Source organism: Zootermopsis nevadensis, unplaced genomic scaffold, assembly GCF_977971745.1.
Source record: "Zootermopsis nevadensis isolate Lab colony 2312 unplaced genomic scaffold, Znev_1.0 Znev_ptg000016l, whole genome shotgun sequence".
In the NCBI taxonomy this organism is placed as follows: Eukaryota; Metazoa; Arthropoda; class Insecta; order Blattodea; family Termopsidae; genus Zootermopsis; species Zootermopsis nevadensis.
In genome coordinates this window covers 6,683,927-6,699,819 of record NW_028259148.1, presented here as the reverse complement: position 1 = coordinate 6,699,819, position 15,893 = coordinate 6,683,927, and the positions used below count along the sequence as shown (strand labels likewise).

General features: G+C 37.2%; 1 protein-coding gene across 1 annotated transcript; it reads right to left on the bottom strand.

Annotated features, from left to right (window-relative positions):
• Positions 1-7,569: 7,569 nt before the first annotated feature.
• nesd (SHC binding and spindle associated nessun dorma) lies at positions 7,570-15,831 on the bottom strand. Its single transcript, XM_022079696.2, has 10 exons — positions 15,656-15,831; positions 14,655-14,884; positions 14,100-14,275; positions 13,681-13,770; positions 12,742-12,963; positions 12,058-12,219; positions 11,343-11,464; positions 9,811-10,145; positions 9,422-9,561; positions 7,570-8,652 (listed from the first exon to the last, which is right to left on the bottom strand). Exons 2-10 carry the CDS (start codon positions 14,880-14,882, stop codon positions 8,505-8,507), a joined length of 1,623 nt encoding a protein of 540 aa, XP_021935388.1. The 5' UTR covers positions 14,883-14,884; positions 15,656-15,831; the 3' UTR covers positions 7,570-8,504.
• Between the last annotated feature and the right edge of the window lie 62 nt (positions 15,832-15,893).

Sequence of the window (15,893 nt, the reverse complement as noted above, 5' to 3'; positions counted from 1 at the left end):
GGAGGGCAATCTCTCAGGCAGATTTATAACTGTACATATGTCTCCTATCCATTGGCATTTGAATTAGTGTTGGAAGGATGCCAGAGCAAAGTTTAAACAAATTTACCAATTCGTGTGGAGAAATGGAACATATCGCTTCTTTCAGTCATGACTGGAATCGAAGTTCTGCTGTGACGTGTCAGCAGGAATTTATATATGACGGAGAAACTGCGACGAAAACAAATAAACTTGATTTTACCCCAGTTACAGGATTAGCGCACGAATGTTATGATACGTGAGGGGGAAAGATTACGTAAATTCAACCTTGTGGGTTTCTGGAATTTCACTTTGTATGTGACCGGTAAAATATTTATGCGTTAAATTAAAGAAACACGTGTTCCGCTTTAAGAGTAAAGAATAATAATCTAAATTATAGTAGGCCTAGATGTCCTTCCTAATTGCATGGCATGATACCTTTAAGTTGGTAGCATCGGCTATTATCATTCGATTTTTGTTTAATATATGAGTCGATTTACTGACTGTTTATACGTAACTAAGTACATGTTAGTATCTCGTCGTCAGCAGACATTTGGGCAAAATTATCTTAGGGTGGCTAATAAATCCTTTGAAAGGGTTACAAAGTCCAAATATTTGGGAACAATAATAACAAATCAAAATGATACTCGTGAGGAAGTTAGGAGGAGACTAAATTCCGGAAATGCTTGCTACTTCTCAGTCCAAAATATTTTGTCTTCCCGTCTTATTTCTAAGAACCTGAAAATTAAAGTATACAAAACAATAATCTTGCCTGTTGTTTTGTATGGGTGCGAAACATGGTCTCTCACTCAGATGGAGGAACACAGATTGCAGGTGTTTGAGAATCGGGTGTTGAGGAGGATATTTGGGCCTAAGAGGGAAGACGATGGGGCATGGAGAAAACTGCACAATGACGAGCTTAAAAATCTGTACTGCTCCCCCAGTATTGTCAGGGTGATTAAGTCGAGAAGATTGAGATGGGCCGGGCATGTAGCGCGCATGGATGGGACAAGAGGTGTGCACCGGGTACTGGTTGGGAAACCTGAAGGGAAGAGACCGCTGGGGAGACCTAGATGTAGATGGGAGGATAAATCTCAGGCGGGATCTATGGGAGATAGGAGTTGAAGGAAACTGGATTTTGTTGGCCCAGGACAGGGTCCGGTGGAGGGCTTTGGTTAATTCGGTGATGAACCTTCGGGTTCGGTAAGCCATCTAGTTAGTTAGTTAGTTATACGTAACTAAGAGCAACAGCGGCACAGATTTCAATACAAAGGACATACGTAAAGATGACATGACGAATATAAATTCGCCACTGAAACTACTGAAGTTGTCCTGCGTTCTGTTGCGTTCTATTTTAAAATTCATGGTCTGCAGTGTTATTTCATGTGTTGTGTACCACCTTATAATAATGTAAGCCGAAATATATCATGGTTTCTAAAATAAAATTATATTATAAGCATACCGGATGTGACAACTCCCTTGTTTCCAATAAACAACGGAATCTATTGAAGATGCAGACGTTACACAGCTTTAGGTTTTACAGAAGGGATATTGTACGTACAATAAAATGTACATGTAAGTTATGTGTTTACATTTCTTTTCGCAAGAGCAAATCTGCTATCTCGGTTTCACGATAAGATTACAGAGACCTATATCAGATCATGTTTGCTTCTTGGCAATGTGCTTAACTTTTTGTGTTTACTGTACCAGGCCTGTATGAATTACCCCATTATACTCTGCAACGATTTAGCTATATAAGTAATTATTAATCTTGGACATATCATAGTAGTAATACACTTTCTTCAAGATGTGTATGGAGAGAAAATAAACACAAATACGGACCACGTAGTTTACAATCACACGACGAGTACTTCAAAGCGTTTAATATCCAGCTGGATTACTTTTCCATTGCATTATTTCCAAACTCTTGTTTAATGGGAAGCCAATGCGATATCCCACCGTACCCAGTGTTTGTTGATGTCTGTTCCATACATAACCTAAATAGATCTTAGTTGTATTAAATTCTATATTTTCGGATCAGTAAAATGTACATCGGCATCACAAGACCTTTTAATGGGTATTTATTTAACATAGGACGAAATATATCTGTTAATTAATGGTATGTTGCTTCATAAAAGTGTCAAATAATTGTTTAGTTTGTTTCAGGAGAGCTCAGAGTTTGTTTATCGATCTCCCTGAACAGCATTATCATCTTCCCGTCCCATTTTCAGCCCAAATCCGTAAACTGACAGACATGATGTCTTCACTTTGCAATATGACGTCATAAGGAAATCAATTGCCATGTACTTAGCGGCACTGTCTTGCTGCGCAAACTAAGTAGTAACATTATGCCTTATAGACATGTTTGCCAATACACGTCACAATGAATCTACAGACTACGAGAGTATTCTGTTGTACGCCTGACCGCCGATATACTGCAGAAACACTTGTGCAGAACTACACATTGTTCAAGATGGCTGTCTTCTGGGTTGTTGCGATGTGCTATCGTCCTGATTATGGAGGCAGTAAGCACAGCTTAAACGTCAGAAAACTTCTACGAGACTACACGGCGCAACAACCCAGAAGACAATTAACATTTTAACATCATTTCTCGACTACAGACAAAACCAACGAGCACTTTACATGAAGACCTACAGATTTTGTACCTGCGGGAGTGTCTGGACAGGGAATCCCAGAGCGGAAAATTCTCTGGCCATTAAATATTTCAAAGATAGGGAAATCCCCAGGAGGTAAATTTACACCGATTTATAAAGGTCAAATTCTGACAAACGTTCCAGAGTTGTCGCGCTATGCTTACATTTCTAAACTTATTTTTGCTAAATTCAGGTTAGAAGGTCCTACAGCTAAAACTGCAAACAATGCGACAGATTCAGTTTTTACAGGAGGGATAATACACAGACAAGTAACGTACTTCCAATTCTTCATGTAACATCAAATATACCACTTCAGTTTGACGATAAGATTACAGCTGCCTGTTTCAAAACGTGTTTGCGAGCTGGCCGAGCTGTAACGGGTCCGACGACAAGAGTTATCCCACCGCGAGCAACAAACTCTTCTAAGTGTTGGACAGTCCATAGCTGCAATGTAAAGGCCAGAACAGACACAGCGTGACGACGCCGGTAGTCAGAAGGTTAACATGCTCAGTTTCCGTTGCTTTTCACGCACGTTACAGAAGCAATGATAATATCGTATAATGTTTCATTTGTGCCAGGCAATTGTGAATACAATCACGACCCTTCTAGTTCCTTTTAAATGTGAGATTTTCTTTAATCTATTAGCTTTAGAACAGTTCTGCAGAATAGAGTTAGTCACTGCAGACTCGTACAATGTCTGCATAGCAAATTATGAACTGGTGTAAATGTAAAAAAAGCTTTCAGGTTTAGTAAAAGTCATTTGAGTGAAATGAAATAAATTAATGCACGAAGAAAAATCTTGTATGTCTGATCATTTCATCTCTGAAAGCACTAAAATAATTTCTACGAAATTTGGTATTGAGTGGCAAAAAAATAAAAGTGATATAATTTCAGTTCACATCGTCGAGTAATGTTACGTTCGGTACGAAATTTCAAACATTTTCCTGAAAATAACTCATCTTTAAAAAAAATTCTAGGAGGAAAAATATAGACATAATCCGCAAATTTAATTTAAATCGTTTTTCGATGTAGTGTATTGTAAATTACGTAATTAATGCAGTGTGATACGAATGGAGTAATTAGCATTTCTACTTGGGATTAATATAAAGGTAAATAAAGCCTGAAAAATCTCAAGGGCATTATGAAAATAAGCTTAATTCAATGGAGTACGCTTTTTCGCTGTTGTTTATGACAACCATGACTGAATCTTTTAAACACACAATGTGGTACATTTACATATAGTTTTCATAAGCGGATATTCAACAGAGACAATGTGGCGTTCCCATGATTCATGAAAATTCAAACGCAGAGCGAAACGCTGCAGCATCTCCACATCGATCGCTGCCATGAAGTCACCCCTCGGACCCCTCCGCCTCTCCCCAAGGTGCTCTATTGTCATTCCCTTCCCGTACAACCCAAACAAACGACGGAGAGAGAGAAACGTCCGGCCTCTTCAGAACTTGGCCGGTACAGACGATTCCGCCGCGATCCAGCAAAGGAAGAATGTTGATATTGCAGCTCCCTGGTTACCACAACGAGAATTACGACGCCATTCTTATACAGCAGGATCGCCAACCTTTTTCTTTGATGGCGGGAAATTAGGAACTTTAAATTTACAGCGGGCACAAAAAAAAAATCGATTGCATGAAAATATGGAAACTGAAATAATTCGATTATGGTTGTGTTCTCGCATCTTCTACTCCAAGTGGTCCAAGAGTAAATAACGCGAACACACCCTCTCACTTCAAAATCCTTATTCAGCATCACTTAATTATCCTCGTATATCATAAAATACTATTACCTCTGGAAACAGCTTGATTAAATAACCTAATAATTAACCATTCATTCATGCGAAGTGTTTCTGTGTACGTCTGTCTCCTCTTAAGCACGCATGGAGCTGTTTACGGACAGTGGCCTACGGAAGGGAAGATCACGTAGTTTTTATTATAGTTTTCGTGTAGGATTTGAGGTTTTCACTGCGGTGGGTCTGAAGATGACTGTCTTCAGGGTTGCGCAACAACCCAGAAGACAGCCATCTTCATAGGTTTCGTGTTCTGTAAACCAGTAATCGTCAACATTATATACAAAACATGAGTTAGTTAGTATATCCAGTATACCATCCTCGTATCCTAAGCGTAATTTTATTCGTAATCCTTCCCGATATTTACGAGCATTTTGATTAATAATGCCGATGTGCAACATAGCTAGCTGTTTGCAGTTAGCGCCTGCAGCACAGTTCGTACCACCCGCCATGCGGCGACGTCGGAGAAGTTGCCGCATGAGCACGGCGATTCAATGTCAGACGTAGAACAACAAGTGGCTATGCTTTATAACTCATGGAATCGCCAGAAAGAGTAATAGAAATAAGAAAAAAGACAGCAATTATGACGCTCATAGAAATTCCACGACGTCATACTTTTGGGTCTACCAAATATCGAACGAATGCAGACTCTGGTATTAGGCTTTGAAAACAATTCTTTATTAATGATGAACCTGCATTTGGCCGGTGGCACCATACAGAAGTTGGTTTGTTGCCGACGTTTCAGAGGGCTATACTGCCTCTATCATCAGGACTAAAGTAAGAAAAGCCTTTTCCATGGGTCCAGACTACATTACTAGTTCTAATAGGTCAATACTCGTGACATCATCCAGATATAAACCAGCTACTTCCCGACCTTCCACGATTAGTGTCTGACACTATTCGGCTTCACGGAGGTTCTCCTTAGTTGAAAGGCAAGTGACAGGGTCTATTTTAAAAGGGACACGGCCCACTTCCCCCAGTCATGGAGATCTTCAGCCAATGAACTTCTGTCCCTAGTCATAGACGCTTTAAAATACGAATATTGGCACAAGATAAATAGTATCGTACATCAGAGTACTATTAACCCTCTGCGCACTCACGAGCCTAATAATATCTGAAAAACATCGCATCCAGTTTTCTGTTGAATGCTCAAGATATTCAGCTTGCCATTAATATTTCTAATAATGTGAAATCTCATGGACGATTAAACGTACATTACGAAAAAATATGAAGCCGAAGAGATCAAGTGAATATATACTCATTGTTTCAAAACTCGGCCAGATTTTTGTGGAGTTTCTAAGTCTCTCCAGGAAAATGTCGGGATAGAACATTAAAATACGTCACAACATTCTCCTTCAAAATCCTTGCCCACTCACAATTAGTGATCATTCGACTCTACAGTTGACACAGCGACGAAAAATTCCCTTAGTTTCACATGTCTTCATGTTGTTCCCGTTCTGTTTGTGGAAACTATATGTACCGCCTGCTGTAACAATCAGTAGATGTGCGTTTTGCATTTATGGGGTTCGTATGACTGTCAGTGTAAACAGAGCTTATTTCCTCAAACGGCATTAAGAAATTAATCTCTGTAATGGTGAAATGTTGCGTTTACTTTGAGGTACGGCCAGAATTCATAAAGAACAATTAGACAAGCATCGGCTTCAAAGAATTAAATTAAAATCACACCTTGTTCAAATCGGGCAATAGTAAATAAACATGCAATTTCCAACAGGAACATCTCATGTACTGTAAAGAGACAGAAACGAGCGAGGACGTTGCAGACGAAGCCATCCTAAAGTAGAGTAGACCAAGAGTGTTAGTGTCATCATCCGGCGAACTGTATGTATCTGAATGACCATTAACATGTCACGTTGAAGTCACGGAGGGGTGCAGGTAGTTCATGCACCATCACAAGAACGCAGGACAAAATTGTGACAAAACACAGCTAATAAATATTTAGAAAATGTAGGAAAGTGTACATATTCGAAAATGACTGCAGCTAATAACAATCACGTTCAGGAAAAAATTGTGAGCAGATTGAATTATGGGAATGCTTGCTATCATGCAGTTCGAAATACTTCTATTTGAAAACGTAAAGATTAAAACATGAAAACTATAATTTTACGTATTGTTTTCTGTGAGCTTCAAACTTGGCCTATTACACAAGTACAAAGTTTCAAAATTGTTTCCAGGACGGAGATTATTGTATAATTGAAAGCATCTCGATTTATAAACTTCGCTAAATATTATGGATCTAGGTGGGTTATGGAATATGCATGCTGCACAAAATTTTATCCCGTAAGCGTTAAAAGAAGGGATAACTAGAAAGATCTGGAAGTATTTGGGGGTATCGTGTTACATAGGATCTTATAGAAATACGACATGGACTGAATTCAACTGGCTGAGGATACGAACCAGTGGCGGGCTATTGTGAACACAGTAATGGTCATTCGGGTTCCACATACTCATAAGGTGGAGGAATATCTTGACAAATAAAGTGGCCATTAGTTTTCCGAGGACCCTGTTTCGTGGAGAGATTGTACTAAAACTGCAGACTCCAGTGGTAGCTTTACTAGAGTAGTGCACTACACTCGATTTATTCGGGTTCCATGTCGCGTCTATAAATAGGACCGACCGGTCAGACGTGTGCAGAAACCATTCGATTCTGCGAAAATCTTATTATTTATTCCCGACTAGACGATCATTGCTACAACAGTGTTTGTGTGACGTCATCAGCGGCGTACTACATTATTTGTACTAGGGAATTTTCCATCACTATCAGTACCAGCATCACTCGACTGCCCCTCATTCTATTACGTCACACGACCCCCCCCCTGTCCTTTTTTATAGCCGAAACATGATTCTTGAGCTTTAAGCCTAATATGAGGAAGTTCATTAACAAAACCTCAATTTCTGTATCACTGGTTCATGAATCAACCCAGTCACCAACCTGCGATATAAATGCTACTTTCAATGTACACAACTTCATTTTCCATACCGGTTTGTTCAAATACAACACGATGTTTTCGTTCAATAGTTGGTAGTCGCACTGCTGGGATTTTAAGATAAAAATGTGTTTGCATTTGTCATTTCCACATCTATGCTACATGTACCACACATCACCATTTTCTATTTAATGACATTAATTTTACATGAAGTATGGGTATTACAGAGCTCTTTAACATGTATTTTAGCTTCATTGATAAAATTTCCATACAGAAAGTTCATGTGGTACTTAATTTTTATAATTTGTAACAGAAATACACATTCCTAACCTCCAAAAAGCACAGCATGGAAAAATAAATTATATGAACCAATAAGAGTCCAAGCAAACTATTTCCATTATTTTTTCACATATTTGCTTCCAATTATCATCAGATGTCTTCCCATAGGACCAGGACTGGAATGTTTTCAACAAAGGTTATGTTTATTAAACTTAAGCAATTGGTTCAAACATCAAAAAGAAACACGCACAGAGCACAGTGATATCATAGGCCTACACATTTTCATTAAGAAGGTAGACTAAAATGTATTAGAAAACTAAGGCAGGACAATATTTGACTGGAACTGTAAGAACAAAAGTAAAATCTTTTTAAAATGTAACATCTGCACTATGAAACAAAAACTTCAGTGCTACTAATCAGAATTTATGCACTTGACCATCTGCCTCACACAGGCATGAAGATTCCTCCAGGATGTCTGAGCATTAGTCATGCCTGTTGACTGGAATACGTTTTTAATGCAAAGGTGTGATTACACACACACAAAAAAACAGAAGTGGGAAGTTTTGAAACTGCTGCCTGGAAACAAGCTTATCATAATGGATATATTTCTTAATTTCAAATAGACATATTAGAACACATTAAAGACATCAGTAGAAATATCAATAATCAGTAAAATTAGAATCATTAAACATACATATAATATTTGTTTTAAAAAACAATTGCTGTTCTGAACAATATTTGTCGCAAGGTACGCGGATTCGCACGTTGCACCACGCACATCGCAATCGGCTGGCTGCGACGCAAGCTAGCTCATGCGGAGATGTCTGGTTCGGTCTCATGAGAAATGCACCCAGAATCACCAGACTCATACAGGATATTGTCTAGCTGTTGCACCATCAACACATCACCTTTCTTGTTTCCATCAACTGTAGTTTTATCCAGTGTAATGTTCTGAAAACTGTAAATCACAGGACATCGCATATAATGCACATCGCGGACAGACACAGAAGTAAAGAAAACATAAAGCAGCATAAATGTTGGTTTTAAACGTTGGTATCACTGATTGGTTTAACTGCACTAATACAAAACACGTGCATCACTGAGGTCACTACGCAATTTATCAATTACATTAATATGAAAATGCATTCTGTAGATCAGTGGTCCCCAACGCGGTGCCCGCGTTGTTACAGAAAGAGGTTACACTGAATAATGAAGGCTGTTGAACCATGAACATTATAAAATCAAAGCGCAGATCTCGACTTACTGGCACCCATCTTGACGATTGTTTGCGAGCAGCAACATCATCCTACACTCCCAAATTTGAAAAACTGGCCGATGAAATGCAGCGCCAAACATCACACTAACTTCCCACTTGAGTAATAATAATTGTACTTATAAAAGTACGTATTTTTGATTGCACGGTTTCTTGTATCATTAAACGTTGTGTTGTTTTGCGCATTATTTGGTGTCCATATCTTATTCGTCCAGAGAAAAGAAAATTTGGCTTTGTTAATTGGTTGGTGCCCGCCACGATCTCATAAACTCTCAAATGTGCCTATAGGCACAAAAGGTTGGAAACCACTGCTGTAGAACAACGTTAAACAAATTTTTAGGTTGATGTGTTATCATTCTTAAAATGTTGCTCACATATGATTATTTTATATACAATAGCTAGTTTACCTGGCTGTATGAATCCAATAAGAACTGTTCCGCAATTAAAATCTTACCTTTCTAACATAACAACTGACCCCACACGTCGACTGTCCGCTCCTTCACCAAATTGCTGGATAATCTCAATTTTGACACCGTACTCAGAGCAATCTGACACATGACACTTCTCCAGCATAATGGTCGAATCTTCACACATCTGGAACACATAAAATTATAATTGTTCTGTGTTATGCTGTTCAACATATGTGTGGTTACAAAGGCACTTCTCCATGTGTTGTTCCATGCAGTCTGACAGATGAATGATCACCCTAATGATGGAGGCAGCGAGAAGACAGCCATCTTCAGACTCACCGCTGTGAAAACCTCAAATCCTACTAATGTAGTAATAAATCTAATATTAATATAAATCAAGTTAATTTTTTACTTCTTGCTTTAACATACTCACCTTTATTCCTGTACTACAAGACGTGATCTTGCAGTCTGTTAATGTGACTTTTGCATCATGATCAAGCACAATGCCATTTCCAAAATTCAGAAATTCACAAGTTTGTGCTTCTAAGTGGCCACCTTTGAGTACAAGAATCCCAGTGCTACTTGTGTTACCTCCTCCCACAACACAACAATTTCGCATTCGTACCGTCCCATTTCGGACAGATAATGCCATCTGTACGAAATGAGCATCGATTGCTATGTTTTCTAGTGTAACATTTGCTGACCAGTCCAGTAATACATTTCCTGGTTCATGGGCCGCTATAGTTGTGGCAGATGGTTCAAGGAATCCTAAGGGGAAAAATCAGAAATACATGTTTATACTCCTTTCATAATGCAAAATAACAAGAAAAAATTAATCTTAAATTTATTTGCATTACTGAGAACAAAAATGTACTCACCAAAACAATCTTTGCCCAGAAAAAGTGTCAAGTTCATGCTAAGCAGTTCCTTTATGACATACTCAAATAGGAAAATTAACTGCTGACAGTTGTCTATTCGTAATGCCTATTACAATTTACTAAAACACCAATTTAGACAAATTCTAACATGAAAACTCTAACAATATGAAGTTCATTTTCTACCAAATGCCTTATGAAAGCATTCTCCCACGACAAGAACTGCTTAATTCTTTAACCATAACTTATTTTATCAAACTTATTAAATGATTACAAAACATGATCTGAAGTTCATGGATCAAAGTGCTTACTGAGAAGCAGTCCCTCCCTACCATTCACAAAACCCAAATCATCATTTCTGAGTACATAAAAGCCAGCTATTGGAAACTATCCAAGTCTGATTTAATGTAGTGAACAAGTGGTTAGCACTCCTGCTTAGTATGCAGGAGGTAACAGGTTCAAATCTCAACTTGAAGACAGGTTGAGATTTGACCAGACTGAGGACTTCAATAATTTTCTTCAGTCTCTCCAGACAAATGCCAGAATTGTACCATAAATTAAGCCACGACCACTCCCTTCCTCTTTATTCCCAATTCATTAGTTGTTAATCATCCTAATATTTTACATTATATAGTCTAAGCTACTGAAAACATTAAATAAACCACAATTAAATAAATATTTAAGTCCAAGGCAATGTAACATTATATAACATGTTAGTTGTGTAACTCCATTTTAAAAATGAATAATATATGAGTTAGCTTGACAGAAACAAATCACACCTTTCCAGAAATAGGTGGATTGGTTGTCCGCATCATGTCAGTATGTAAGAGCACTAGGGTGCAGGTGTCCAGATAAAACAATTCTAGTTTCTGACCCTGTATCTCCTGCTCTTATTCTTCTGAAAATTCCTGAAGCTTCAATGCCACGAACACCATGGCTTGTTTCTGGACAGAATTGTGAACTTACCAGCTACTATCCCCTTTCAGAAAGAATCCTTAGTATCCAATAAGAGACTTGGTTCTGATGTGGCAAAGACAAAAAGTCTACCCTCCAGATCAGTTAAATTTGCACTATAGCTATTGATATTCACCCATAATGTTGCCACCCTCCTCAAGTCCGCCAGTACTGGAGGCATGATGGATCCCTGGACAAAGTATTATTGTATCTCCAGCAATTGCTTTATCCAAAGCTTCCTGCAGCAGTGGGCATGACCTAGAATTGCATGTCCATTTTTAAACAGTGAGGGCATGACAGAAGTGCCTAACATCTTACAAAAAACAGTTTCTTTGTCCAATTTATTTATGTTATGTGTGTATGGCACAATATCCAATTGAATCCAGTGTAAATCTGTTTAATCTTGCAATAGATATGTTGATTTAACATGCATAAATTTTGATAAATTATGCAATAAGCTGACCCCGCGTCTAAGAACTGTGAAGGTATGCACGGATATGGAACTAAACAGTCATTTACTCAAAAACTTTGGAGACGGTACGCAGTAATTCAGCTTCAACTTTACATTTCACAGCATGTCAACCATAATATTATGACGTTGTTAAGTGCACTGTTAATATAATCTTGCAGTTCATCTACTTACCACCAGATGCCAGTATTTCACAGCATAATCACAGAATATCAAACATAATCCCATAGAAATATGCCAATTTTAAATATTGTGGGCTAGTAAACTTGATGCACTGCCAGCAAAAACTCCTCCGCCAGCAGATTGGGACCTGTGATTTCAATTCCCTCATGCAGAAGAGCTAACATACGTCCAAATGAAATTTGACAGACTTCGTACTTACTTGATATATGTTTCAGGTTGAACAAAATTTCTCACTTGTGTCAGTGTGTTAATGAAAGCATCTACTGTACCACCCAGCCACACAAAACACACTTCATGCGAGTGTTCTCGATGCTGTCTCCTTGCTTGCACGACTTCATATTTTCTCTTTACCACAAGATTCCTGAAAAAAGTTTATTTTGTTCTGTAAATAAGCCAAATGCCACATGAGTAAACTTCAATTTACAATGTACTTACCTTCCTGTAAATTTCTGTGCATTGTACAAATATGTAAATCAAGGCATTTTTCCCATAGACTAAAGATACAATAAGAATTATGTATGGGCAAATATTTTCAATGGTACTTCTTTAGTTCGGTAATCAAGATTCAAAGCTTTCTCTGAATCAAGATTAGCAACTGTAATTTCAAAGCTGAGAAATTTTAACTTTGTTCTTGAATTTAGCACCATCTGCCTTTCTCTGGACCTTTTTTAACATGCAAACCATGCAAATGCATAAATATGGAATGTTCCAACAAATTAAAACTGCATACTTATGAAAATGAGCAATATAAGATAATTAAATTGAAATACACCTGCAGCCATGTCTGTGTAAACTCTATCTTATGTTCAGAAAGTTCTACTATAATAAACAGAGAGAAAATTAAGTATATTATTCCTATACAGAAACCCAGCAATCCACCTGCCTCATTAATGGATTTTCTAGAATTTCAATTTTTCTTTTGATTTCTTCCCGTCGGATCTGTAGCTCCATCATTGCCAAAGCACCAGTCTCATCTATTTCATCTGAGTCAGCTTGTTCTTGTGCAGCTTGAATCTTCTGTTCAATTTCTCTCGCTTCTTGAAGTAACAAACGAATATGTTGCCCAGTCTCATGCAGCACTACTCCCGATTGCATGTCATAGTACCTGCAGAATTAACGAATTCTAATGTACAGAACAGTCCGTTATTTTGTTACACAAAACATGTTGAGAAAGCATTTATGAGAACGAAGTAATATATGTCTCATGTCATACCGCAGAAACTCTATTCAGTATTACCTCTTCATTGTTTCTCTGGCATATGCCAGAGTAGTTGTCAAAGTTAGCTTTGAAGAACTGTAAAATGTCCAATGCTTTAATTAGATACTGCAAGCATATAGTAGACCTATACAAAATTTTGCCACACTAAAGTACACATTCTTGTATGCATAAAACAAAATGTCCTTGTGCACTAACATCTATTAACATTTATAAACAGACTTGTAATTCTGAACCCATACATAACCATATGACTTGTTATGAAATTTTAAAATATGAACACGTTTGAAAAATGTCTCTATAGCACATGCAGAAACGAGTCTAAATTGGGTGACATATTTTTACTCTGAAGATTTATAACATAACAAAAATTGCAAAAACATGCTTTAAAGAAACTCCAATATGCTTTTCAGATATTACTTTTAACCATAAGTAAAACATTCTTCAAAATGTTTTGATAAACATGGTGGTAAGGAAGTGAAGGCCCCTCTCACCATCTGTTTGTAAATGTGTACAATGCAATTAAAATAAATTAGCAAACATTTTATCAGCATGCATTCAGCTTGCTCCCTCTATTTTTATTTCTAGCTTTACTGGAAAACCTACAATTGAAGTCGAGCTTCAAGATGGATAAACAGCCAGTCCTGGTTTTCATCATCACAGTCCCATGGCCGCCAGAGATGATTGTAAAAGAACCTGCCACAGAATATACATCGTTAACCATAAAGCAATATTACACAAAAACACAGAAGAAATCTGACTGACATAGAACAGTTTTGAAGTTAAAAACTCGTTAATAAAACATAAATAACTTCTTAAAACATGAAAATGTCATGTAGAGTCCTAGTAACTAAATACCATACAAGACTAGAATGACTGAAAATCATTTATGTTCCTCTGAAACCAAATTAAAATCATTCTCTTTTATTTCTCTGTCAGTACTTATCCCACTCTACCCACATAATCAAAAATTAGTGCATTCTGAATCTAACTATTTGAACTTTTATCAGGCAAACTGTACCCACCTGAGCTGGTCTAAGCAATTTGCTGTGCAGTTAATATCAAGCACTTCATTTTCCTGTTGCTTTGTGGGATACAGGCTTGTCAAGGGAACCTCATGTTGTTCTGGCAGACTAATGTCATCTTGCACTGCCACAATATCAACAACAGCCTCCAGCTCTTGGAAAATCACATCCCTCACCTAAATTTCAATGTGTTTCAACCACATAACAGGACAAGTCTGTAAAAACTCATCAGTCATTTTCATAATAACAAGAATACTGTGATACCACAAGATTGTTTCTGAAAAAGTCAAGAGTACAAACAAACAACATGAAGATAATAAGTGGTACATAATACTTCATTAAAAACAAAAAATGTGATAAAATGAAACCCATGTAAAAAAAAATATGACTGATTTACAGTTCATAGTAGTTCAAAACATTGCAATACTCCATATCGAACATTCTCAACTGAAAGTAAAAATACAATGAGGACCATGCAAGAAAAGGAGGGAATGACAATGACTGGAATAAACTTTGGTATAAAAATAAATTTAATTAATGTGAAAACTTTCATACCATTACAACAACAAGTGTAGGAAACTGAATCTCAAACTCTTCACACTTCCGCCGTGAAATTTTCCAAATTGCCTGCCAACCTGCAGGTTCCAGTAAACTTTCAATATAGTAATACCATTCATTTTGTATACCAGATGATGGCAGATGACCTCTTGCACCCAAGATATCCATATACTCACTGAGCCTTTGTTGAAATGATTTTTCAAATGTAATAATATCTGGAGACATGTCTGGAACAAATACAGAACATTAGGTTACTTCAAGAGAGGTTTCATAGTTTATATGCTACTCTTAACACTGACAAACAACACCTATGTAAGTTGGCTGTGGATTACACAATGCCACCATTACCAAGTCATTCTTTTGCTCAAACATCATAGCAATAATTAAATAAACCTATTGGAAGCAAACAATTTATAACTGCATTTTTCTTTGAGACTTGCAAGTAATGGTAAATTTACCATGAAAAATTACTGGCCTACTGATCAGAAACCTGATGATAGGACTGATATCTTTAAGCCTCAGATAGATTCCAGGTTCATTACCATGTGATTCATACACAAAAAACCTACTGAAGCAACTGAGGCATTCTAAACAAATAAAATACTGTATCATCATTGACCAAATTCTTGGATTACAGAAAGAAATCGATCTACTACATTGACAGAAAGCAGAGAGTCAGACTCTCCAAATTAATTATAAAGTACAGACCAATTAAAACAAGAAACCAAAGATATATACCATGAAATGTTGACCTAAAGTCAACAGATAAACACTTTGGCAGTCTGTCACTGCATATAAAAATTCCAAAAATTACGGAAAAGAGTTTTCTTTTTCCGAATTAAAAACATCTTGGTGTTTTGTGCAATTAAACACGATTTTTATAATATTTATGGGCAGGTTATGGCCTGCAACAGAATCAAACCCATTGTCCTGACAACAAAATAGATCCGTAAGTTGTGGTTCAATAACAGCGTGAAACCAACAGTAAAAATACTTACTGCACAACAGATATTACTCAAACAAAATGTAACGGCTGAACTTGAGTGAATATACAACAAATCTACAATCGAATATTTGCCGCCCCACCTTAGTCGTCCGTTACCGCTTAAATTATATATACACAGATAATAAACTTATAGCACAGAAAAAGGACACGTTACAACATACGTTAACATGTTTGAACGTCAATAATAAACTGATTATTCACAGACCACGAAAGATGGCGCAAGTTATCAA

Coding starts and splice junctions, on each gene's coding strand:
- nesd (XM_022079696.2), bottom strand. CDS start 14,882: ATGTCTCCAGATATTATTACATTTGAAAAATCATTTCAACAAAGGCTC. Junction 10,146..11,342: donor GGAGGGTGGCAACATTATGG/GTGAATATCAAT, acceptor TTTTCCCCTTAG/GATTCCTTGAACCATCTGCC. Junction 8,653..9,421: donor TCAGTTGTTATGTTAGAAAG/GTAAGATTTTAA, acceptor TGTGATTTACAG/TTTTCAGAACATTACACTGG.